At 48.6% G+C, this 24,110-nt stretch overlaps 1 protein-coding gene across 1 annotated transcript; it reads right to left on the bottom strand.

Annotated features, from left to right (window-relative positions):
• Positions 1–1,246: 1,246 nt before the first annotated feature.
• On the bottom strand, positions 1,247–24,063 carry NANS (N-acetylneuraminate synthase). The gene is made up of 6 exons (XM_045882764.1): positions 23,790–24,063; positions 19,796–20,011; positions 6,828–6,927; positions 5,843–5,997; positions 3,122–3,388; positions 1,247–1,477 (listed from the first exon to the last, which is right to left on the bottom strand). The coding sequence occupies exons 1-6, from the start codon at positions 23,919–23,921 to the stop codon at positions 1,268–1,270; spliced, it is 1,080 nt and encodes a 359-aa protein (XP_045738720.1). The 5' UTR covers positions 23,922–24,063; the 3' UTR covers positions 1,247–1,267.
• Positions 24,064–24,110: the final 47 nt, after the last annotated feature.

Here is a 24,110-nt window from a genome sequence, read left to right as displayed (position 1 = left end):
GCATCGGGCTCTGCGCTCAGCACAGTGTCTGCTTGAGATTTTCTCTCTCCCTCTGCCCCTCCCACTCCGCTCGCTCGGACATAAATCTTAAAAAAAAAAAAAAAAAATCCGTGCCTCTGCAAAAACTGCTTTGGGATCCACAGGGGAGGGAGGCTCTACACTCACAAGTAAAGAAACTTCAAAAGGCTAAATAATTCTATGCATCTGAAGAAAGATTCAAGTATATACTTTGAAACAAGGCGCGATAGTGAACAAGGTCAGATAAATATGAATTCCTATAAATAGGAATCTGGAAGTATATCTGAAAAGAATCATTCATCTCAGTCTTGGTTCAGAAGGACAGAGGGGTGTCTGATACTGGCTGGCTGTGAAAGGCCCACACTGCTCTTCCACAAAGGAAAACACTGCGGATCTGTCTTGTTAGCTGGGTTTGTAATTTCATTATGAGTAGGGAAGGGCTGTTTTCAGCATTACCACCACATTTAAAGGTCACCACCAGCTACAAATACACCAAACCCACACTCCCCGTGTCCCTTACACAGCCGTTTCCCCCCATTGCACATACCACCTTCCAACTTACTGTGATTTACTTACTATGCTTCTGGTTTGCTGTTCCTCTGTCCCCATCTGAGTGGAAGTTCCGTGAAGAGGAAACGTGGGCCGTTCACTGCTGTCTCCCAGTACCTAAAGTAGGGCCTGGCACACAGCATATTTTCCACCTTGTGGAAAGGAGGAATGAATGTCCTTTCTCTCTCTTCACTCATAGAGCTGTGCAGGCTTTCAGCGTCTCTCAGCCTGCAGGCTGCCTGGCCAATCCCTTCTCTGATGCCCAGTGACCACTATGCAGCTCCCTGGATACAGAGTCCCCGGGCGGGGAAGGAAAAAGGACAATGGAGAAGAGACAGGAGGTCTAGAGGGAAGGGACATTTCAGGTCATGTGGATTGGCTTTACAGGCAGGATGAATGAAGGCTTAAAGAAGAGGCCCTTGTACAGCCAGCTCTCTCTCTCTCTCTCACACACACACACACAAACATACACACCCGTGTAGCCACACAGCAACTGAACACCCCTTCTGGGCCAGCCAGCCCGAAGCAGAGACTGACATGTTTGCTCTTTGTATCCCTCCTATGGGCTTGCCAGTGCCTGGCCCAAAAATGTGTATCTCGGGAGGAGCAGCAGATGAAAGCCAGGTTTCTAGAGACCACCACTCCTGTCCCACCTCACCCAAAAGTACCAGCAAGGCAATTCAGAGAATGGCACTTTATTTTAAGACTTGATTTTTTTGCCATGATTTTCTACCGATTCTTCCATGATGGTGTCATCTTCTTCGACAGTGACCAGGACCTTCTTGCCCACCAGACTAAAGATGTCTTCAGGAGGGTAGCCTTTGGGCTCACCCACCTTCACCGTGAGCATGTCCAATGTTAAAACAGTGCCTTCCGGAATTTTCACTTTGGCCACCACGGACTTGCCCAGCTGTGGATAAAATTAAGATTCAGTGCCAGCTTCATAGAAGTTAACTGGTTCATGTTGTTTTATACCCAAGGTCCCTGACCAGTCTTCACAGGTACCCTGGGAGCAGGGATTCTGTTCTCCCCTCAGTGCCTAGAACAGTATCTCACACACAGGGCCTTGGCCAATGGGGGTGAACGCAGAGGCTCAAATGAGGGGCCTCCGGATAAATGGCACAGGAAGGGGACAGGTTATACGGCCAAACAGAGCCAGGTCCAAATCCCCGTTAGGTGGGTACAAGCCTGGTGGAGTTTCTCTGTAAAATGGGAAATAACAGTACCTCCAGCTTGTGAGACAACTGTAAGGATTAGCGATAATAATGTATGCAGTCTGCCTGGAACACAGAGTGCTCCCAGTAAATGAAAATTACTTTTGTCATCATCCAGCTCAGTATCTCATTTTAAACACGGGAAACTGAGGTCCACAGAAGGCAGATAACTTGGTCTAAGTTGCCATGAACCGGGATCCTGAGTCCTGGCCCACGGCCACCCTGCTCGGTAAAGTAAGAATATGGAGGACTCACAAGACTGAGTATACTGCTACTCAGAGGATGGGAAAGGGGGTCACCTACAAAGGGGGAGACAGGACAGGCAGGGGAGGGGAATAAAGGGTACCGGAAGTATGACAGCCTTTCTAGGTCTTGTCCATAAATGCTGCTGAACAAATCCATTTCACTCGACATCCTCCACGTAAGGGCCAAGGAATCAATTCTAAAATTTCGTGCCAGGACCAAAGCTCTGCCAGTGGATGTTATCAGATGACGCATCATCCTGCTGTAGTTACTGTTTGCCCAGGGAGCCGCGAGCCTCAAAACCAAATTAAGGGCTCAACTCTCCTTCTGCTCTTCTGGTGCAATTCCCTCCCCTTTTCCTCGGCAAGGCAGTTTGTTTCTTTTTACTATGATTTCCATTTCCTGGTACGTAGGCGTCTTTAATTTGAGGGAAGCAATCAGGCCCTACTAGAATAAAAGATGACAACACTCCACCCGTGGCCTAGTGTCGGGCTCTCCTCCACCGAGACAGTCGCAGCACATCAGGAGTACCTGCACTCCCGGCAGCCCCAGGGCGCCTGGCTCTGTGACCAGAGGCCGAGGCAGGTCTAGGCCACAGCTTCCAAGAAGTCCAGATGGTCAGCAAGGCAGGAAGTGTTCCTTGGCCTCCCCATCCCGTCTGTCTGAAGGTCAACGCTGCACAGCTCCCACCGCTCCCGGGGGAAGGCTGGCGTCATCCCCCTCCAACTGCAGAGGCAACCCAGTGCCCCGCCCATCCGGGGCCTCCTCTGCTTCCAGATGCCTCGACGTATCACAGGCCCTTCTCCCACCGCCTCACGGAACCCCTCTGCCTAACTGTTTCTCAAGGCTTACCTACCCCAAGGGAGTAGGACTTCACCACCCAAGTGTCTCACGAGGCTCCCCCCGCCCCCTGACAGCCCCTGGAGTCTAGAGCACTGGAGCCAAAGGCTTGAGAGGCTAAGTGGGAAACTGCAACAGGGTCCTAGGAGGCCGCAGAAACTGCTGACGCTCCCTTAAGTGACATGCTTCTCCCGCTGCTAACCCAAGCCCAGACCCCGAGGCTCAGCCTGGCCTCCGGCAGGTGGTACAGAACCCACCTTCTCGTTGCAGGCAATCTCACAGGGCAGCAGCCGCTTGGTCGGGGAGCCCATGGCCCTTTCCACAAGGCGCACGGACCGCACCAGCTCGGCCAGCTCTGCAGGCTCCAGCGAAGCCGAGTGGTCACTGCCCTTCCAGGTCTTGTCCAAAGTTATGTGACGCTCCAGCACCTTGGCGCCCAGAGCCACGGCGGCCACAGATACCGCTATGCCAGTTTCATGCCCAGAATACCCCACGGGGATGTCAGGAAAGGCCTTCTGATACTCCTTTAGAATAGGAAAAAAAGGAAACCGGTTAAATGTTGTGGCACTTCAGGCACACGGTGCAGACGCAGGCAGACCTCGGATGGCGTCCCAGTTTGGCCGCTCGCTGTTTGCGCAACTACGGGCAAGAAGCCGAGGCTCTCTGAGCTGCTCCGTCCTGGCGGTGCCTGACTGGTGCCTGTCCAGGACTCCTCCAAATGCGTGAAGAGCACTCGGCACACTGGACTGCCCCACAGCAACGGCCACTGTTAGCGAGAGTGCACCCTAAGAGTGCCTCACACGGCACAAACCACCGGGAGGAGCCACAGAACTATAACCGAATGCCTAACCCCATTCAAAAAGCATCCGTCACATTTAATTAGCCTGAGCCGCCGGAAGCAAGCCTGCCTGTACGCACAAATATTGTCCTCCGTAATATATACAGCCCAGTCTCGAAACGATCCTTCGGTGGAAACGCTAAATAATTAATTAATCTGTGATCTATAATTCACTGAAGGCAGCAAAAGACGTTCGTCAAGCGAGCCTTGTCATTGAGGGGGACCAGAAAGCTTAAGTGTAGCAGAAAGACCCAGATGGGATTTAATAAAAGATTAGGACAGCTGATCGGCAAAGGCCCTGAAAACCAGGCCGGAGGGCGCGTAATGGACAAGGGGATGCAGGCTGCAGGGTCAAACTGCTGGAATATGGGTGGGCCGCGCCTGAGATGGGGTGGGTGGGCGGGCGACCCTCACGGTGCTCCAGTATCGGGAGGGGACAGGACGGCACCCTGGGTGAGAATGAAGAGGAAGGGGGGCCATCTCCACAGAAAGAAAATCAAGGAAAAATACCTGGAGTCACATAAGGCAAATTGTTGATGAGAGTAATCTCTGTGGGATGAGATTACAGAGAATGTTTATATTTCAGAGCTATTTGAGTTTTTAAAAAAGAAATGTTTAAATTTTTAAAATGACATGATTGAGAGATGAGCTAGAAATGGAGAAAAAGCTACCACCTGGGAGAGACAGAAGTTTGGGTAAAAAGGTAGTGTCAGTTTTCAAAAAAAGCTAATTTTTTTTAAGTTAAATATGAAGACTTTGTAGCAACATATACAAAAGCTTACACTATCGTGGGGAAAAAAAACCCAGAATGTCAAAATACCAAAAGGAAAATATAAAAGAAACTGGTTAATTGCAGTATCAGGATTATGTGTCTGGTATATTTAGAATTTCACTAATATAACTACAATGGTTTTGTGGGATAATTACATATACATATTTCTAATTAAGTTAAGCTTCAGGTGCTACCAGGAGAAAGGGATGGAAGTGGCCTGAGACAACAAGAGACAAAGGATTCTAGTCCCAGCTTTGCCACCAAACTGCTGTGAGATCTCAGGCAAGTAAGGCCTTTTCCCTCTGGGACTGGATTTTGCCATCTGTGAAATGACTTGAGGTAGAGCAGACAAAATCCGGTGGGAGAGAAAGCTCCCTCAAGGCTGTCACTATAACCACTTTGAGCCTCACGGAGGCTCAGAACTACAGGCAAAAAATAACAGAGCTGGCAAATAGCAGAGAGCAGAAAAAGCCAGACATTTCAAGGTCTCCTGCAACTCAATATGAAGAAAACCCGACAGTTGTTTGTATACCCGTGACTTTAGCAGCCTTATTCAACAGTAGCCAGAAGGTAGAAGCATCCCAAATGCCTATCGACGGAGAGTAAACAACATGCAGTACATACACATGATGGAATATTACTCAGCCTCAACAAGGAATGAAATCCTGGCATGCGCTACAACGTGGAGGAGCCTTGCACACGGTGTGTAAGTGGAAGAAGACAGACACAAAGGACACCTAGTGTGGGATTCCACTTATATGAGGCCTCTAGAGGGGTCAGATTCATGGAGACAGAAAGCAGAATGGTGGCTGCCGGGAGCGAGGGGAATGGGGAGTCCGTGTTTGATGGGTACAGAGTGTCAGTTTGGGAGGATGGAAACATTCTGGAGACTGATGGTGGTGATGGTCGCACAGCCATGTGGATGTTCTTAATGCCACTGAACTGTACATCTAAAAATGGTTAAAATGGTAAATCTTCTATTTTACCACACACACACACACACATACAAGAGACAACATACTAAGAAACGATATGAACCAGCAATTCACAGAAGAGGGACCTCTAATGGCCAATACACATAGTACAGAAAACGTATACAGACAATTAGGAGAACTCACACCTTAAATCTCATAGTAGGAAAAGTTAAGAATGGTTTTAAGAAAAATTAATTTACAATCACCCTCTTTAGAATGTAAATGATTCCTTAACTTCACAGCTGGTTCTAATTTGTCAATGGATGTTCAGATTACATGAAGCATGTCAAGATTGGTTAGAATTTTGGCTACAAGAAAGGCCCCAGCTTTCCCACAGGAAATGGCTCAAGAAACGCCATTTCGCTGTGGCCAGATCAGACAATGGCCTGCTCACCGCGATGACGCGCAGGTTGACGTCCTCGGGGGCGAGCGGGTATGCACTGGTGCACTGGAGGAAGCAGAAGTTGGGGTTGAGGGGCTTCACAATCTGATAGACTTGCTTCATGGTGTCCATCGACTGCATCCCGCTGGAGATCACCATTGGGCGGCCTGAGTGACCCAACACCAACACCATCATCACTTTCTCCTTAGGGGTTCTGACTCTCCCTCAAGCATCATACCCCAACTGCTGGTCTCATCATTCAGATGAACTCCACAGGCATCTCTCAGACACTGTACCAGCCACTGTGGGGGAAGAGGGGAGCTTGGTGGACTCCTGCCCTCGACTCTGAGGAAATGCAGACTCCCCTCGCCCCCAATATTATTGTTTAGCGAAGTGAGCTGAATTCAGGAGGCAGAGGAATGTCACACTCCTCGGAGAAAGATGAGCATCTCATTGGATGAAGAGGCTGCACAAATGCTAGGGTGAGCACGGCCCCCAACTCAAGGGCATGAGTAAATGTGAGGCCCAGAGCTGCCACCTCCCGGCTCTGTGGTCTCGCATGCCTCATCTATGAACTCAGTATAAAGCAGCATAATCCTGTAACCTGCTTCAGTCCCAGGGTTGTGAGGAGGGCCAAATGAGATGATTCATGTTACAAAACCACTTACAAACTGTAATATGCAGAGGTTGGATATTACACTGTACGTACAGACTATTTCTCAAAGTCAAAACTTTCTCTAAGAAGTTTTATATATACTGCCATGGGCTCAATTTCATAGAAATAAAAATAATAAAATAATCTTTAATTTAAAGGGTTCTTATAAAAACTGACTTATCCTTCATTTCTTTCAAGTCAGCACATGGAAAAATAGAAGTAATGCTAACTGAAAAGAGGTTTCTAATGTCTGTCTTCAAGAGACTCCTTTAGTGGGCTCTACTAGAGTAAAAATGGGAAGATTTGGACACCCTCATTTTAGGGCAAAAATGAAACACTTACCTTTTTTGGCTGTCTTCTCCAGATAAGGAAAATTATTAGTGTCCCCAGATCCAACTTTGAAAAACGGAACATTCAGCTCATGCAGAAACTCAACTGCCATCTATAAAAATCAAGAGGGAGCTCTTTTTCACCACTGTTCAAAATCACTGTCCTTAAGTCAGGCGAGGAGCCACAAACAAACAGAAAAACCCCTCCTCTTTGCCCAGCCCGAAGGACTCTCGCCACAACCTGAAAGCAGGGAAAGATGTGTTATGTCAGTCATTTCATTCAGATTCAAACTTTCATTCATAGCCCCCCTGTCCATTTGTCCAACAAACACTGCAGGCTGGCCTGTCCTGGCTCCGAGGTCTGCAAAAGAATCAGAACCCAGGCCAGACCTTCCTTCCCAAGAAGTCCAGGGCCCCAACACAAAAGGGCCAGGACCTAATCTTGATCCAGAAAACCAGGTGGTGAGAAAGTGAATGTCCCTCAAAGGCCTTACCCTTTATTCAAAACCAAACAGCCAGGAAAAGAGGCCATTTCAAGCCTGGCCACAAGTGAAAAAAATGGAGCATTTTATGGCCCAACCCTGACACAGTGACCCACAGCTGGTAGGTAGGCCCATCAAACCCAAACCCTCGCAGCCCCCAAACCATGCGGCCTACAGGGAAAACAAATCTCGTTCACTTTTTTTTTTAAGATTTTATTTATTAGAGAGTGTGGGCACACATGAGAGAGAGAGAGCAGGGGCAGGGGCAGAGAGAGAAGCAGACTCCCTGCTGAGCAGGGAGCTTATGTGGGACTCCATCCCAGGACTCTGGGAACATGACCTGAGCCGAAGGCAGACGCTTAACCAACTGAGCCACCCAGGCGCCCCTTGTTCACTTTTTTTTTTTGGCATGACATCACTGCTCATGGTTACCTGTCGAGGGCCCCTCACTATTCTTCACCTCCACAGGGGTTTCACTAAGACTCAGGATCAGGAAATTGGGAGGGGTCAACAAACGCTAACAGAACCAGTGGGCTACAAGTTTTAAGAGTAAACTCTCAGCTTGTTATCAAATTACAAAACCCCCAAAACTACCTTTTATTACTATTTTTAAAAATTGGGAGTTGGAGGGCGCCCGGGTGGCTCAGTTGGTTAAGCAACTGCCTTCGGCTCGGGTCATGATCCTGCAGTCCCGGGATCGAGTCCACATCGGGCTCCCTGCTCAGCGGGGAGTCTGCTTCTCCCTCTGACCCTCCTCCCTCTCATGCTCTCTGTCTCTCATTCGCTCTCTCGCAAATAAATAAAATCTTAAAAAAAAAAAAAAATGGAGTTGGCAATGAGAAGTGGGAAGAATCAAGGTCTCAGTGTTTCCAAATACTTAAGTTCAATCTATTGTAAAATGCTGCCTGGGTTTCAGAAGTAGGTTTGGAAGGCCTAATCGGCAGGATCACTGCTTCTCCCACTTTAATATGGTACACGGCTCTCCCAGGGAGCTTGCTCAAATGCAATGCAAATTCTGACTCTGCCGGGTGAGGGTGGGGCCTGCAGGTCTGTGTTTCTCTTAAGTCCCTGGGTAATACCACCACTGCTGCGCCATGAATCCTATTTTGTAAGAAGCTAGGTCACCATGCCTGGAAACCCAGAGGGCACAGCGGTGGCGAGAAACAGTGTGAGAAGGTCACTCCACCAGCAGGCTCTTTAAATCAACCCGCTGCTGCCTGAGCGTCCTTCCATCTTGCCCGCAGGGGATAAGCTACTCCAGTCACTGGCTGCACTCAGAGACCCACTTTCCTCATCTGTAAATCCTCTAGTATCATGAAGGCTAGAGCTGCCGGAGAGCCACACTCAGTGGGTAACAAGCCAGTGAACCGTTCACAGGCAGTTCACCAGCCCCTGGGTCCGAGAGACACCGTCCAGTGTGGCCCGAGTGCCCCTTACTCCCAGGCCTGCTAAGCTGCCTTCGCCGCAGTTCTCGTGCGTGGTCTTCCCTGTGCGGGATTTCTCCCTCGCCTCTCTTGTCCCGTCTGTATCATTCTCTCTCACCTCTCCTGTTTATGTGTCTCTCACACTGTAAGCCAGCCCCAAGATGGAAGTGAAAACATTCCTTCTAATGGGTTTATCGAACAAAGTCGACTTCTCCCACTTTTCTCATTCTATCTGGCAGATGGAGAGTGTTTTCTACTGTAAGAGGGCAAACCCTAGGCTAAGTTCTCTTCCTTACGATGTTCAGCTCCGGAGAGAAGGGGCTCGTGATGACAAAGTCATCCCAAGGGCATGAATAGGAGAGGCACAGGGCGAGCAGGAGCAAGGAGGGGCCAAACGCAGCAGAAACACTGTGCAGAAGCTCACCTACAGGGGTTGGAAAATCTGCATGGAGTTCTAGAGTTTTCAAGTGAGGAAAAGGGGCCAGTCCGCCCTGGAGAGCCAGCCCCACCTAGCGGCCACTCCCAACACTGCCGCTTTGGATTGATCTCTGCAGAGGGTGCCAACCGCAGCAACGGGGCAGACCCTAGGCTGTACTGCCGTGCCCAGGGCCCTCAGGCCGGGTCAGCGCCGGTGGCCCCCCGTTCTCCACGGACTCCCTGGCCTCCCCTAGGCCTGCCCACCCCGCTGTCCATCCCTTTTCCATGCAGGGGTACCGTGCAGCCGGGCAGCCTCACAATTCTCCTCGCTCCCGCCTGCCCCCGCACAAAGGCTCGCAGCCTGTCGGAGAGGAGCCGCGCGTCCGCCGGCTTACACACGCAGACGGTCCCGCCTGCAGCCCGCTTCGGTGAGATGCTGCACTGCTGGAGCTCCCTCCTCCGGGGCCCCAGTGAATACACTTGTCTAGCTTTTGGTTTTTTATCTTACTCAACTCAGAACCCTTGTTTATTAGGGGGAAGCGTGTGGGGTAGAGGCTTTATTACCAGTAGTTGGTAGTAATTAATTATTATTTTTTTAAAGATTTTATTTATTTATTTGAGAGAGAGCGAATGAGAGACAGAGAGCATGAGACGGAGGAGGGTGAGAGGGAGAAGCAGGCTTCCCGCCGAGCAGGGAGCCCGACGTGGGACTCGACCCCGGGACTCCAGGATCATGACCTGAGCCGAAGGCAGTCGCTTAACCAACTGAGCCACCCAGGCGCCCTGGTAGTAATTAATTATTAATTAATGAGGATCGACGATGTGTGTCCACAAAACCCCCTTTCCGTATCCCGGCCACTGATCTGAGGGGTAAAAGAAGCAAGAAGAGGAGCTGGGATTTTTCTAAAGCCCCTTCCCCTCCCCTCAGCGTTTGAGATCCTGTGGAAAAGGGAAAAGAAGCCCGCAGTGATGAGCCGGGGAGAACACAGGGTGCTGGAGAGCTGCGCAGCATGAGAGAATGAGGAAGGGGAAGCACGGGACAGGACAGTCCGGGTGGCCCAGTCAGAGCACACCACGGCTTGGGTAGGGGGCACCCTGCTAGCAGGGCTGGCAAAGGAAAGAAGAGAGGAGGAAAGAGGGCACCCCAAAGGGCAGCTCTGCTAGGGCAGGACACTTGTGTGTGAGGGCAGCACGTCCCACAGGGGCCACCTCGATGGTCATGGCCTCCATTTGCTTTCTCCATAGAACTCTCCATTTAGACCAAAGGAACTCCGCTCATTTCAGCCCCGTTGCAGGTGCCTCTCTGCAAGGTTTTTTTTTTTTTTTTTTTTTTAAAGATTTTATTTATTTATTTGACAGAGACACAGCGAGAGAGGGAACACAAGCAGGGGGAGTGGGAGAGGGAGAGGCAGGCTTCCCGTGGAACAGGGAGCCCGCTGCGGGGCTCGATCCCAGGACCCCAGGATCATGACCCGAGCCGAAGGCAGCCGTTTAACCGACTGAGCCACCCAGGCGCCCCTCTGCAAGTTTTGACCAGGTGCCCTAGTAGTTCTCTCAGCCTTGATAAAATTCCACCACACTGTAACCTTTCCTCAGCATACGAAGAACACCCTAGGACAGTGCATGGAGTGGAGAAAAATGAAGCACTCCATAAATGGCTACCGTCCACAAGGAAGTTAGGGTGGGTAAATACTCGGAGCCACCTGCCAGGTAAACAGAACAAGGGACCAACCCACTTCCAATCGCCGGGCAGACCGGACATGCTGGTTCAGAAAAGGGACCGGGCCAGCAAATTAACTCTTGTAAACTCTTAACTCTTAAGAATGCCTTTGCCCTGGCTGCCTATGCCCGGGTCAGCTAGGAGGATACCTGGGAACAAACAGCATTCCTAGGACAGAGCCGCCGCCCTGTCCAGACAGCGTGAAGCAAAACCACTCCAAAGGGCTCTCAGTAACAGAACAGCTATCACTCGGCGGACGCAGATCCTGCACGGTCCTCACACCCAGCCCCCCACTCCCCCCATAGCCAGGTGGGCTGCCCATCTTTATTACCCTGTTTTTACAGATGGGACACCTGGGGCTCAAAAAGGTTATGTGGTGAGCCTGAACCCACAAAGGGTCAGCACCAGAACCCGAACTCAGAGAGTGTGGCCGCAGAGCATGCTACACACACCACACAGCAGGGCTTCCTGGGGAGCAGAGGGAAAGGCACCAAAGGGTAAGGCCGAGAGGCAGACCCCAAGCACTAACACCCAGGCTCTTCTCCATCTCCCCGCTGCTCCTGCTTCTACCCCAAAGCCACCTGGGAGTGAACGACCTAAACAAGTAACCTTTCCTAAGCACGCCTCGCAGATGCGTGGGGCCCTCTCTCCTTCAGAGGCCACATCCGGGAGCTCAGGTGCCTGGCAGCATGGGCTGAGAAGGAAAGCCCTCATTCCGGGTGCAAGTGGCCTTAGTCGTATCTTCCCTGGCTCTGCATCGGAGCTGGGAGAAAGCCTCTGGACGGCAGCTTGTTCACACACAAAAGGAAACGGAGGCCCAGGGAGGAAAGGGACTCACCAAGTTCACACCGAGATCAACTCAGAGCAGAGTCAGGGCAAGAAGCCAGATGTCCTGACGCTCGGGCCAGGTTGCCCTCCTTAACTGTAGCAAACGTTTGCTCAGCGACAGCTGTGTGCTATGCTTTATGTCAGTAATCACGGATAATCCTCACAACAACCTTGCAAGATGGGTTCAGGTACTAACCCTGCTCTGCAGGTGTCCCCCATCCAAGTACCAACCAGGCCCGACCCTGCTTAGCTTCCGAGATCAGACGAGATCGGGCGCGTTCAGGGTGGTATGGCCGTAGACCTGCTCTGCAGGTGAACAAACAGAAGCACAAAGAGGTGGAACGACCTCCACGTGGACTCAGAATCTGACCCCAGAGTCCTCGAGCTTAACTGTGAAACCATACAGCCTGGATGTGCACCATTCAGCATGGGGCCCCCAAGGTTTGGGTGTTAACACTCTTAAAAATGACTGTGGACTCTACAGGGTTTTTGTTTATGTAGGTTCTATCTACTCATATTTACAGAATTAAAATTAAAACTAAGGGATTTGTGGGTTTTTTAACTTTAAAGTTTTTATTTTGAGATAATTATAGCTTGACATGAAGCTGTCAGAAATAATACAGAGAGGGGCGCCTGGGTGGCTCAGTTGGTTGAGCGACTGCCTTCAGCTCAGGTCATGATCCCGGAGTCCTGGGATCGAGTCCGCATCGGGCTCCCTGCTCAGCGGGGAGCCTGCTTCTCCCTCTGACCCTCTCCCCTCTCATGCTGTTTCTCACTCGCTCTCTAATAAATAAATAAATAAATAAATTCTTAAAAAAAAAAAAGAAAGAATACAGAGAGATCCTCTGTACCCTTCAGCCAGTTCCCCCCTATGGTGACACTCTGCAAAACTAGAGTACAAAATCACAACTGGGAAAGGGACGCTGACAGTCTATGACCCGATTCAGGTACCACCGTTTCTACATGTATTCCTTTGTGTGGGAGCGCATCTAATTCCATGCAGTCTGACCAGATGCACAGACCGGCGACTACCAAAGTCACAATACAAAATCGTGCCATCACTCTGCTAGCAGGGCTGGCAAAAGAAAGAAGAGAGGAGGAAAGAGGGCACCCCAAAGGGCAGCTCTGCTAGGGCAGGACACTTGTGTGTGAGGGCAGCACGTCCCACAGGGGCCACCTCGATGGTCATGGCCTCCATTTGCTTTCTCCATAGAACTCTCCATTTAGACCAAAGGAACTCCGCTCATTTCAGCCCCGTTGCAGGTGCCTCTCTGCAAGGTTTTGTTTTGTTTTTTTTAAAGATTTACAGCCACATCCACTCGTCTCCCTTACCCTCCCTAACCACTGACAACCATTCATCTGTTCTCCAACTCTGTAATTTTGTCATTTCAAGACTGCTATATAAACTCAACGGTATAGAACGCAACCTTCCGAGGCTGGCTTTTTCACTCAACACAATACCCTGGAGAGCCCTCCAAGCTGCAGCACGTATCAGCAGTTCACTCCTTTTCATGGCTGGAAGCGTTCACCTGCTAGAGAACTCTCTGGGTTGTTCTAGTTTGGGGGCTATTACAAATAAAGTTGTCATGGACCTGCATGTACAGGGTTTTGTGTGAATTTTAAGTTTTCATTTCTTTTGAGATAAATTACCAAATGACACCTGGCGGGCTACATGCTGAGCACATGTCTAGTCTGTGGTGTTTTTTTAGGTATACAAATGGTTATTTTTTATTGAGCTATAATTGACACCTAACAGTGTATTAGTTTTGGGTGTACAACATGATTTGATATATACACTGTGAAATGATTACCATAATAAGTTAACAGCCATCCCCACAGATGCAAAATTTCTGTGTGTGTCCAGTTTATAAGAAACTACCAGTATACTCTGAGTGAGTGAAATGTGATATGATACTGCATGTGAGCTGTATTAAAATAAGGTTGGGTTTAGAAAAAGGAGGGTGCCGTATTATTCTGCAGAGTGATTATACCTTTCTACATTCCCACCAGCAGTGTATGAATGATCCATTTTCTCCACATCCTTGCTACCATTTGGTGTTATCGTCACTTTTTGTTTTCGCCAGAGTGATAGCTCTGGAGCGATACCGCATTGTGGTTTAAAACTGAGAAATTTTTTTTTGGGTGCCTGGGTGGCTCCGTCGTTCAGTGTCTGCCTTCGGCTCAGGCCATGATCCCGGGGTCCTGGGATCGAGCCCCGCATCGGGCTTCCCGCTCGGCGGGAAGCCTGTTTCTCCCTCTCCCACTCCCCCTGCTTGTATTCCCTCTCTCGCTGTCTCTGTCAAATAAATAAATAAATAAATAAATAAAAAGTCTTAAAAAATTAAAAAAAAACAAATTTTTTTAAAGATTTTATTTATTTATTTGAGAGAGAAAGCATGAGTGGGAGGGCAGAGGGAGAGGGAGGGAGAATCTCAAGCAGACTCTGTGCTGAGCAAGGAGCCTGACGCGGGGCTCGATCTCACAACCCTGAGGTCATGACTGGAGCCAAAACCAAGTCGGACACTTAATTGATTGTGCCACTCAGGAGCCCCTAAAACTGAGAAATTTTAGAACAGACAAGCACAAAAGAAAAAACATGAATTGGATGTCATTAAAACTAAAGATGTTTGTGCTTCCAAGAATACCATCAAAACGTGAAAAGACAACCCAGAGAATGGGAACCATTTCTGCAAATCATGTATCTGACTAGGGACTCATATCTGGAATATATAAAGACAAATAACCCAATGAAAAATTGGCAAAGGATCTGACAGGCATTCTTCCAAAGAAGCTATACAAATAGCAACAAGCACATGCAAAGATGCTCAACATCAGGGAAATATGAATCAAAACCACAATGACATGCCATTTCACACTTGCTAGGACACCTAGAATCAGAAAGTCAGATCTTAACAAAGGTGAGGATGTGGAGAAATCCGGAAGCCCCTACACTGCTGGGAGGATTATGAACTGGTGTAGCCACTATGGAGAACGGTCTGGCGAGTGCTCAAAAGTTAAACACAGAGTTACCACGTAGCCCCAAGAGATTAAAAACATGTCGGTACAAAACCTGCACCTGAATGTTCATGGAAGCATTATTCCTGCTAGCCAAAAAGTGGAAACAATCCAAATGTCCATCAACTGATAAGCGGGTAAATAAGATGTAGTACATCCATACTAGTGACTGGTACTCAGCAAGAACGAGGAGCGAGGCACGTGCACAACACGGACGGGCCTCGAACACGTCACTACGTGAGAGGCCAGACACACAGGACCGCGTGCTGTCTCATTCTGTTTATACGCAATGTCTAGAAAAGGCAAATGTACAGAGACAGGAAGCAGATGAGAGGCTGCCTCGGGCTGGGGGGAACGGAGGGGACTGAAAAATGACTAGGAATGGGTACATGATAAAAATGTGCTGGAGTCGACTGCGGTGACGGCCACCACACTCTGAAGGTACTAAAAACAACTGAATTGTAAACTGTAACTGGTGAATTGTGTGGTCCGTGATAGGAGTTGTTACTAAAGTAAAAGAGCACGCAGCACACCTTTCCTTAGCCACTGCCAGGGGAATGATGTCATCACACCACACAGCCTCTGGAAAACTCCACCATCCACCTGGGACAGAATGACAGTGAAGAAGGCAAATCCCATTTGAGTATCGCTATGAAAATAGTTTGGAGCTGGTGGACCTTCTGAAAGGTCTCCCCATCCCCCCAGGGGTTCCTGGACCACACTTTGAGAACCACTGTCATACCCTTCCCATTACTCTCATCTGTTATTGTTCCTTTCAGGTGTCACTGCAGTGGAATTCCCATGTGATCTTTCTTCCACTTCCCCTTTCTTTGGTCAGGTTTTAGGAAAACTGTCCTGGGGAAGCAACTATATGGTGGAGGATGGGGAAGTAATTCCACCACTAAGGCTAATTATTTTTATTTTTTTATTTTTTTAAGGATTTATTTATTGGGGTGCCTGGGTGGCTCAGTTGGTTAAGCATCTGCCTTTGGCTCAGGTCATGATCCCAGGGTCCTGGGACTGAGCCCTGCATTGGGCTCCCTATCAGTGGGGAGCCTGCTTCTCCCTCTGCCTCTGCTCCACTCGTGTTCTCTCTCGCTCAAAGTCTGCTCTCTCTTTCTCTCTCTCAAAGAAAGAGACCGTGTGCTCTCTTTCTCTCTCTCAAAGAGAGAGAGCACATGCACACGCAAGCTGGGGAGAGGGAGAGAATCTCAAGCGGACTCCCCACTGAGTGTGAAGCTCAATGCAGGACTCTATCTCACAACCCTCAGCTCTCATGACCTGAGCCAAAATCAAGAGTCAGATGCTTAACTGACTGAGCCACCCAGGCGCCCTGAGACTAATTATTTTTAACAAACAGGTCAGGACTTAGTCCTCCAATGAGTGTACTTCTCAAATCTGTTATTCTGGGAAAGGCTGTATGCCTATTCCAAAGACAACACTAGAGATCCAGAATACTGGCATAATCTTTGCAAATTCTCTCCAGAGCTTTGTGGGCCCTGTCTCGTTACTGACTCATTACTAAGCCAATCAGACCAAAGTTTCACATTTATTTGGCACAAGAAGGATTAGTAGTTTCCCAAACCCAAACCTGCCCTCTTGAGGACAAGGGCTTGGCTGTCTCTCAGTGCTTGAGTTCTAGAGGATTGCCAAAGAGCAATCCCAAAATGCTGTGAACTCACAGTACATGAAACAAGTACATAATGAAAACAAATGTCACTTTCTAGGTGTGATCTTCCTTCCACCGAGGCACTGACTCAGGATGTACTAAGATCAGGATGTACTAAGTGCCAGGATCTGGGTTCACAGTGAACACACAGACAGGGTCCTATCTTGAGACATGTACTTTACATATATGGTCTCACCTGCTCCAGAAGACAAGCCTGCAAGTTAGGTATTTTAATCAATGCCTTGCCCTTTCCCTAAGAGGAAACAGCCCCAGGGAGATGAAAGAAGAGTGTGGTCAGGAGGGTGGGGTTAGCTGATTAGTGACTACTGACATCCTCCCTGTGAAATGGGGATAACTGTGCTATTTGAAGAGGTTAAGAAGAGTAAATGAGTTGATATGTTTAAAACACCTAGCATAGGACTTGGTACATCATAAATACTCAAGAAATGTTAGTTAATGGTAGAACCAAAAACAACACCCAAGTCTTTCAGATCCTAAAGTACATGCTCTTTCCTCTTAAACTTTTTTGATTATAGATCCTTTAAGAATCCAGTAAAAACCACTAACCCTCTCTTTTGTTTGGCTCCTTCATTTACTCCTTCAACAAATGTCTCCCAACCACCGACCCCTGGTCAGACACTGGGGATGCCGGGGATGCCATGGGGCTAGCAGTCTGGGAGGGAGATGAGATAGTTAACACACAATTATACAAGTAACGAGCACCAGGAGAACTTAACAGAAGGGGCCTGAACCAAGCTGGGGAACAAGAAGAATTCCCTGAGGAAGTGTTCTCTAAGCTGGGATCAGAAAAAAAGCCCAGCAACCTCTTTAGGAACACTTTCCTCAAAAAATCTGTCTCCTAGTCCCCAGAGCAGCTCTTGGGTCCAGAAGCTCTCCAGCCACCAACATCAAGGTGGGAAAGAGCAAGGGGGAAGCCCAAAGGCTCTCTGAGCTCCACGAAGCCACACACACCTGGACTGATGCCCAGGAAGAGTTGTAGGACCGGAGAAAGCACACTGCACCTTCGAGACCCATTTCCTAGCTATGTGACTTTGTACAAACTTCCCGGTCCCTCTGAGCCTCCATTTCTTCATCTGCAGAGTGGGGCAGAGGAGGGATAAAATATATTTACTGTAAGTGAAGATGCTCTGTAAGCAATAACATATAATTCAAAAGTAGGAATTTATGATCATCAAATGCACAACTGGATCTGATGACTGTCATGCTTATGAAAGCTGTGAATTAAGGGATGAATCTGTCCTACAGAACTGAGGCCTGGACTTGTCTCCCAAAGATGCCTAGATTCTCTGCCTCCCCGCCCCTGTTAAAACTACCAACAGCCTAGACTAGACTTATGTTTCTTTTCAACTCAATTTACAGACATATTTTGGGATTGGAATAGGGACACAAACGGTCAGGGAGGCCTACAGAATGAACTGGAATCGCTTCAAATATTCTAAATGACCAAAAGCATTCCAAATGTTTCAAGGGCCATAAAAATGCTTGTAGGTTTCATCTAATGATCTATTTCTGCAAAGCTATCCTAAGGAACAACACAAAACACAGAAAAATGATGTTCATCTCAGCACTATTTATAAGTACAAAAAACTGAAGGGAACCTGCGTGCTCAAAAGTAGAGAAATGGTTAGGTACATTGTAAATCCTCAAAAGAAGGATTTCATTGCTGGGGCACCTGGGTAGCACAGTCGGTTAAGCATCTGACTCTTGGTTTCGGCTCAGGTCGTGATCTCGGGTAGTGAGACTGAGCCCCACGTCAGGTTCTGAGCTCAACACAGAGTCTGCTTAAGTTTCTCTCTCCCTCTGCCCCCAACCTCATGCACGTTCTCTCTCTCAAATAATATTAAAAAAAAGAAGAATTACATTGCTATTAAAAACTTTAAGCATAGGGCATCTGGGTGGCTCAGTCAGTTGGGTGATCGACTCTTGCTTTCAGCTCAGGTTGTGATCTCAGGGTCGTGAGATCGAGCCCCACATTGGGCTTTGCACTGAGCTGAGCGTGGAGCCTACTTAGAATTCTCTCTCTTCTCTCTCTCTGCTCCTCTCCCCCCTCCCCCCAGCTCACTCAAGCCTGTGCGCATGCATGCAGGTGGTCTCTCTGAAAAGATAATAATAGGGGCACCTGGGTGGCTCAGCGGTTAAGCGTCTGCCTTCAGCTCAGGTCACGATCCCGGGGTCCTGGGATCAACTCCTACGTCGGGCTCCCTGCTCAGCGGAGAGTCTGCTTCTTCCTCTCCCCTCTGCTCATGCTCTCTCTCTCAAATAAATAAATCTTAAAAAAAAAAAAAAAAAAAAGAGGGGCGCCTGGGTGGCTCAGGCGTTAAGCGTCTGCCTTCAGCTCAGGTCATGATCCCAGGGTCCTGGGATCGAGCCCCGCATCGGGCTGCCCACTCAACAGGAGCCTGCTTCTCCCTCTCCCGCTCCCCCTGCTTGTGTTCCCTCTCTCGCTGTGTCTCTATCAAATAAATAAAATCTTTAAAAATAAATAAATAAATAAATAATAAAAAATTAAAAAAAGATAATAATAAAAGTTTAAAAAAGAAAGGAACTAAAGTTGTGGGGACTTATATGTCAATTATATCTCAGTAAAGGTGGGAAAAAAACCCCAGATGTGGGTAAAAGCTTACGGCATAATGTTAAATGGGAAAAGCATGCACAAAACTAAATATTCACAAATGTAGCAACCAGGCAATAAAACATGCACATAAAAGACTTCAGGAGGAAATCTATAAAAAGAACCACCATATAGGGATTATGGGTTAGTTTTTCCTGTTTCTAAACTTTCAATGATATTTATTATTTTTACAATTGTAATTTTTACATTTGAAAAAGAGTACATGAAGGAATCTCAAAGAGGCAGGTCACAGAGCAGGACTGGACCCTTCCAGGACGTTAGCATGACATTCTGTGAGCCGCTCAGGATGACTACCAACGCCCCCCACCCAAATCCACCAAGGCCACTCAGCAAGAGGTGGATCCCTATTAGAAGGGAGGTTTCCTGATCCCTAGTCCAGGCCACTTTCCGCTGGGAGAAAACTGGTCCGATAGGGGTCTCCCACAAGCTTGAGGGGACTCGGGGATGTCAGTGTGGCTGCCCCATACTCCCAAAGACAGCTTGTCTGGAAACTTCTGGTACTCCTCTCACAAAATCTCACTGGGCCTCTGCTCCTCCTGGCCTTCTATTTAGTTGGGCATTGATCCAGTTAATGTGATTGGGAACTCTAGCTCTAGAAAGCACAATAAAAGTCTCAGGTAAGCAATGGCTGGAGCTGACTCTAGGCCAAATGCCACCGGGCCGCCTGCTATCCCCTAGCCTTTAAAATGAAACCAATTGCATCTACCACATTGTGTTGTAGGAATGGAGTGAGATGGTGCATTTAAAGCAGAGCAGCTCCCATGAGGACTCACCTCATCCATGCCGGAGGCCGTGAAGAAGATGCCAACCTCCTGGGCGTAGCTCTGCAGCTCCCTGTACTGGGCATGGCTGAACTCCAGGTGGCGCTTGTGCTCCCCGTACGTCTTCCCCCAGGAATGCTTGGACGTATAGGGCCTCTCCAAGGCTTTCCGATTAAACTTGTACTCCAGCTCACTCTTCTGGAACTTGGCACAATCAGCCCCACATTCCTGCAACACACAACAGGGCTCCTTTCACTGACCTGTCGGGGATTCTCAGAGAAAAGGGAAATGCTGGGACAACTGCTCTGACATCAGTATCTTTAAAAATAAGGCTGACTGACAGAGGCAAAGAGGAAAAGGAGAAGCAAGAAAGTCTCAAAGGAAGAGAAGGCTGGAGATGGGGCTTCCCCCTCTTTTTCCCCCTTAAAATGCAAAAAGAAAAAAAAATGGCCCTTTTTTTCACTTTGTTTTATATTAAAAATAATTAAACATCTAAAGAAGATTTTAAGTTGGGTAACTGAGCAGAGGATAACAAAATGAGCACTGGTCCAGAATTGAGGGGAAGTCAGGATCTGACTCTCACTCCTGGATAAGTCACTCCAGCTCTCAGACTCAGCATCTCCATCTCCATCAACAGCTGCTCTGGGCTCGCTCCAGGACCTGTACCTGTTCTGAGGAGCCCCTCGTGGGGCAGGAAACAGACAACTCTGCTTTAGCTCTTCTGTACTTGTGCTTTTCAGTATGGCATCTCGTTTGAACAAGAGGTTCTGGGGCAAAAAGTACACAAACAAGACTCAGAAAGGCCCAGGCCTTACTGAACAGAAGCTATAACATAAAAGCTGGATTGTCCAGCTATAAGAGCTATAATACGATTGCCACTCAGCCCCCGATCTCTCAAAATTGCTTTTATTTATTTTTTTTTTAGATTTTATTTATTTGTTTGACAGAGAGACAGCGAGAGAGAGAACACAAGCAGGGGGAGTGGGAGAGGGAGAAGCAGGCTTCCCGAGGAGCAGGGAGCCCGATGCGGGGCTCGATCCCAGGACTCTGGGATCATGACCTGAGCCGAAGGCAGACGATTAACGCCTGAGCCACCCAGGCACCCCTCAAAATTGCTTTTAAAAACTACTCAATAGAAAGATGGAGGAAAACCCTCTATCTAAAGTCTCCGGCTCGCTGACATTTCTGTAGACAGAGTTATTCGTGCTGCTAAAAACCTCACTTCCAGAAATATCTGTGCTAAGGGTACTGCTCCCACTCCCGGAAAGACCACAAGATGGCACGGTCAGGAAAGTTTAAAGAACATGAGAAGTGGGGGCGCCTGGGTGGCTCAGTCGTTAAGCATCTGTCTTCAGCTCAGGTCATGATCTCAGGGTCCTGGGATGGAGCCCCGCACCGGGCTCCCTGCTCAGCGGGAAGCCTGCTTCTCCCTCTCCCACTCTCCCTGCTTATGTTCCCTCTCTCGCTGTGTGTCTCTCTCTGTCAAATAAATAAATAAAATCTCTAAAAAACAAAACAAAAAAAGAACATGAGAACTGAAAGTGACCTTGGGCAACAGCGTTCTCATTGTCTAGAGGAAGATCCCCAGGCCCAGAGTAACCTGAGCACCGTTGCACAGTGAGTCCCGGGCAGAGCTGGACAGATCGCTTTGCTAAGGCTGCTGAGCACCTGTCTCCTGGCCCATGACTGCCACCCGGATGCCGCCTACAGCCAGGCCTCCGGCAAACCAAGGGGGAGGCCTTCACAGGGCACTGCTTCCTGCTCCCTTTGCTTCTCAGCTCTAGCTCAAGGAGTGAAAGAGCCCGTCTGTTCTGGGCAAACCTTTCATTTACAGGAAGAAGGTAAAGGTGAAGTAGCAGAAACTACTAAAGACAAGAGGTCAGGTTCTTCCTCTTCTTTCCTCAAACTGAGTGATTTCTCTATCTGTTTAATTCTATGGTGAACTCCAGGGTCAGAAAACACAATCACTGTCCCCGTTTTACTACAATGCTGATGGTTTCTTTGTTCAAGTTTTTTTTATTCTCTCCTGGCAAAAACAAAAAACAAAAAAAACAAGCAGCAAAACTCCAAGATGGGCAAAGGTATGATGCTCCCTTTGCTTCAAAATTTGGAAGTTAAAAGTATATTCAATTAATAAATCTCTAATTGTAATACATTTATAGTTGATATATATTATATAATTATATTTTGCAAGAAAATAAAAATAATTGAATGAATCCAAGTTTTAATATTGCAAATAGATTCATTTCATTGTACGAGCTACTCTGAGTAACTAAACATGGCAATGTGACTTTATCTGGCAACAAAGACTAAAAAAATCCTAAAATACAAGGATTTCACAAGATTCCACTGCTTTAAGTTTAAAAACAAACACACACACATTATAAAATAAGTGAAACTGAAGCCTGAAGAGGAAAAGTCACCTGCCCAAGATTATTCAGCTAGTAAGTGGTATCTTCACACCAGGACAGTGTCCTTCCACTGCACCACAGGCTCAACCTCTTCATTCTCCTCCCCTTGCCCCAGAACCAACTTCCAAAATTAAGAAAGAAAAAAAAAAACAAAACTTTGTTTCTCTGGCTTCAATATCTGTGGGTATTTTTACAACCTCAGCATTCAGAGGTCGTACCTCCACAAACAGGTTGTTCCCTACTTAAGAGCAGGAATTTCCCCCCTAGAAAACAATGTTACACGCAAAGGCTAGCACTCCCTGGTTAGGAGCAAAGCTCTGAAATCCAGTATTTACTGTGTGCCCTTCGGCAAGTCACTTCTCTGAGCCTTTAAAATGAAACAAATAGCATCTACCACATTGTGTTGTAGGAATGAAGTGAGATGGTGCACTTAAAGCATTTAGTACAACTGTCACTCTTTAGCAGTATTTTTTATGATCCAGTAGGCTTCCATAATTAAGCAGAGTTAGTCCTGAAAGAAGAGAAAGGTAAATACCTAATCACAATCGATGACATTAGGTGAACAGCTTTCACTGAAGGGAAGGGGGACAAAAAAAGATGGAGTGAGCTAGAAGAGAGCAAGAAACTTGGACAGTGACAATGCAATTCGATGGGAGCAGTGATAGGGGCCCAGCCTTGTGGGGAAGGATTGGAAAAAGCATCCAAGCAGACCTGTACATGAATACAGGTTTGAAGAGAAATAAAATTTGCCAAGAGGGAGCACTGAATAGTCATAAACCTCCTATAGCTAATAGCTAACATTTATTGAGTCCTCTCCAAGTACTGTGCTAAGAGATTTACATAAGTCATCCCATTTGGTCCAACTCTGAGATAAGTACTATCATCAACCCAATTTTCAAATGATGAAACTGAGGCTCACAGAGGTTGAGTAACCAGGCCAGGTTCACACAGCTTGCTAAGTGGTGGCGTCTGAATTTGAACCCAGAGCCCTGGGATTTTAACCGTTTCATTTTCCAAACACAATGAATGGCAAGTGAGAGACCACAGCAACTTCCAGGAACTCCAGAACTTGCTGGACGTAATTCAATGTCGCTGAAAGATGTCAGAAATGAAACATGATAGGCAGGAAGGAACCGGGTCATTAAGGTCCTGAAGGTCATGTTCAAGGGTTTCGACTCTACCCTTGGACAGAGGGGAACCACTGAAGATGTGAGGCGGTACGACGTGGTCAAACCTGTGTTTTAGGAAGATCATTCTGCCACCAGAAGGGGGCAAAGTTCGGGTTAGGCGGCACCTGCAGGAACGCAGACAAGTGAGGAAGGTGGGGAGGGATGAGGAGGAGTCCAGAGACAGAAATGGTACAGGCGAGCTGGACGCCAGGCCGCACGCGGGCTACCGAGAGGCAGAGGAAGGTGGTCCCGGCTCCCCGCCGCAGGCTCTCCCGCGGCCCCGCCTCCCGGCCCGGGCCCCGCCTCCCGGCCCGGGCCCCGCCTCCCGGCCCGGGCCCCGCCTCCCGGCCCGGGCCCCGCCTCCCGGCCCGGGCCCCGCCCCCCGGCCCCGGCCGGCCTCCTTCTCCTCCCGGGCTCTGCCCTCACCTTGGCCGTGCGGATCATGCGCTTGGCCACTTCTAGGTCGCCCTGGTGGTTCTGGCCGATCTCGGCAATGATGAAGCACGGGTGCTGCCCGCCCACCCAGCGCCCGGGACACAGCTCCAGCTCCAGCGGCATCGCGGCGGCTCGCGTCCCGGCGCCCCACCGCCTTTCTCGAGTCCGGTCCGCAGCCCAGTAGGGACTACACGCCGCCCTGGCCACGTCAGCTCCGCCGCGTTAGCCGGCGGCCGCGCAGCCAATCCGCGGACCCCAACTCGCTCCCGCCAGCCAATCGAGGCAGGGGGCGGGGCCTCCCGCAAGGCGGGC

This window comes from Mirounga angustirostris, unplaced genomic scaffold (genome assembly GCF_029215605.1).
Source record: "Mirounga angustirostris isolate CCGP_5_RB_7025 unplaced genomic scaffold, mMirAng1.0.hap1 SCAF_15, whole genome shotgun sequence".
Classification (NCBI taxonomy): Eukaryota; Metazoa; Chordata; class Mammalia; order Carnivora; family Phocidae; genus Mirounga; species Mirounga angustirostris.
This window is presented reverse-complemented; position numbering and strand designations above follow the sequence as displayed.

Coding starts and splice junctions, on each gene's coding strand:
- NANS (XM_045882764.1), bottom strand. CDS start 23,921: ATGCCGCTGGAGCTGGAGCTGTGTCCCGGGCGCTGGGTGGGCGGGCAG. Junction 20,012..23,789: donor GCATGATCCGCACGGCCAAG/GTGAGGGCAGAG, acceptor TGTGTGTTGCAG/GAATGTGGGGCTGATTGTGC. Junction 6,928..19,795: donor CGGCCTCCGGCATGGATGAG/GTGAGTCCTCAT, acceptor TGATTTTTATAG/ATGGCAGTTGAGTTTCTGCA.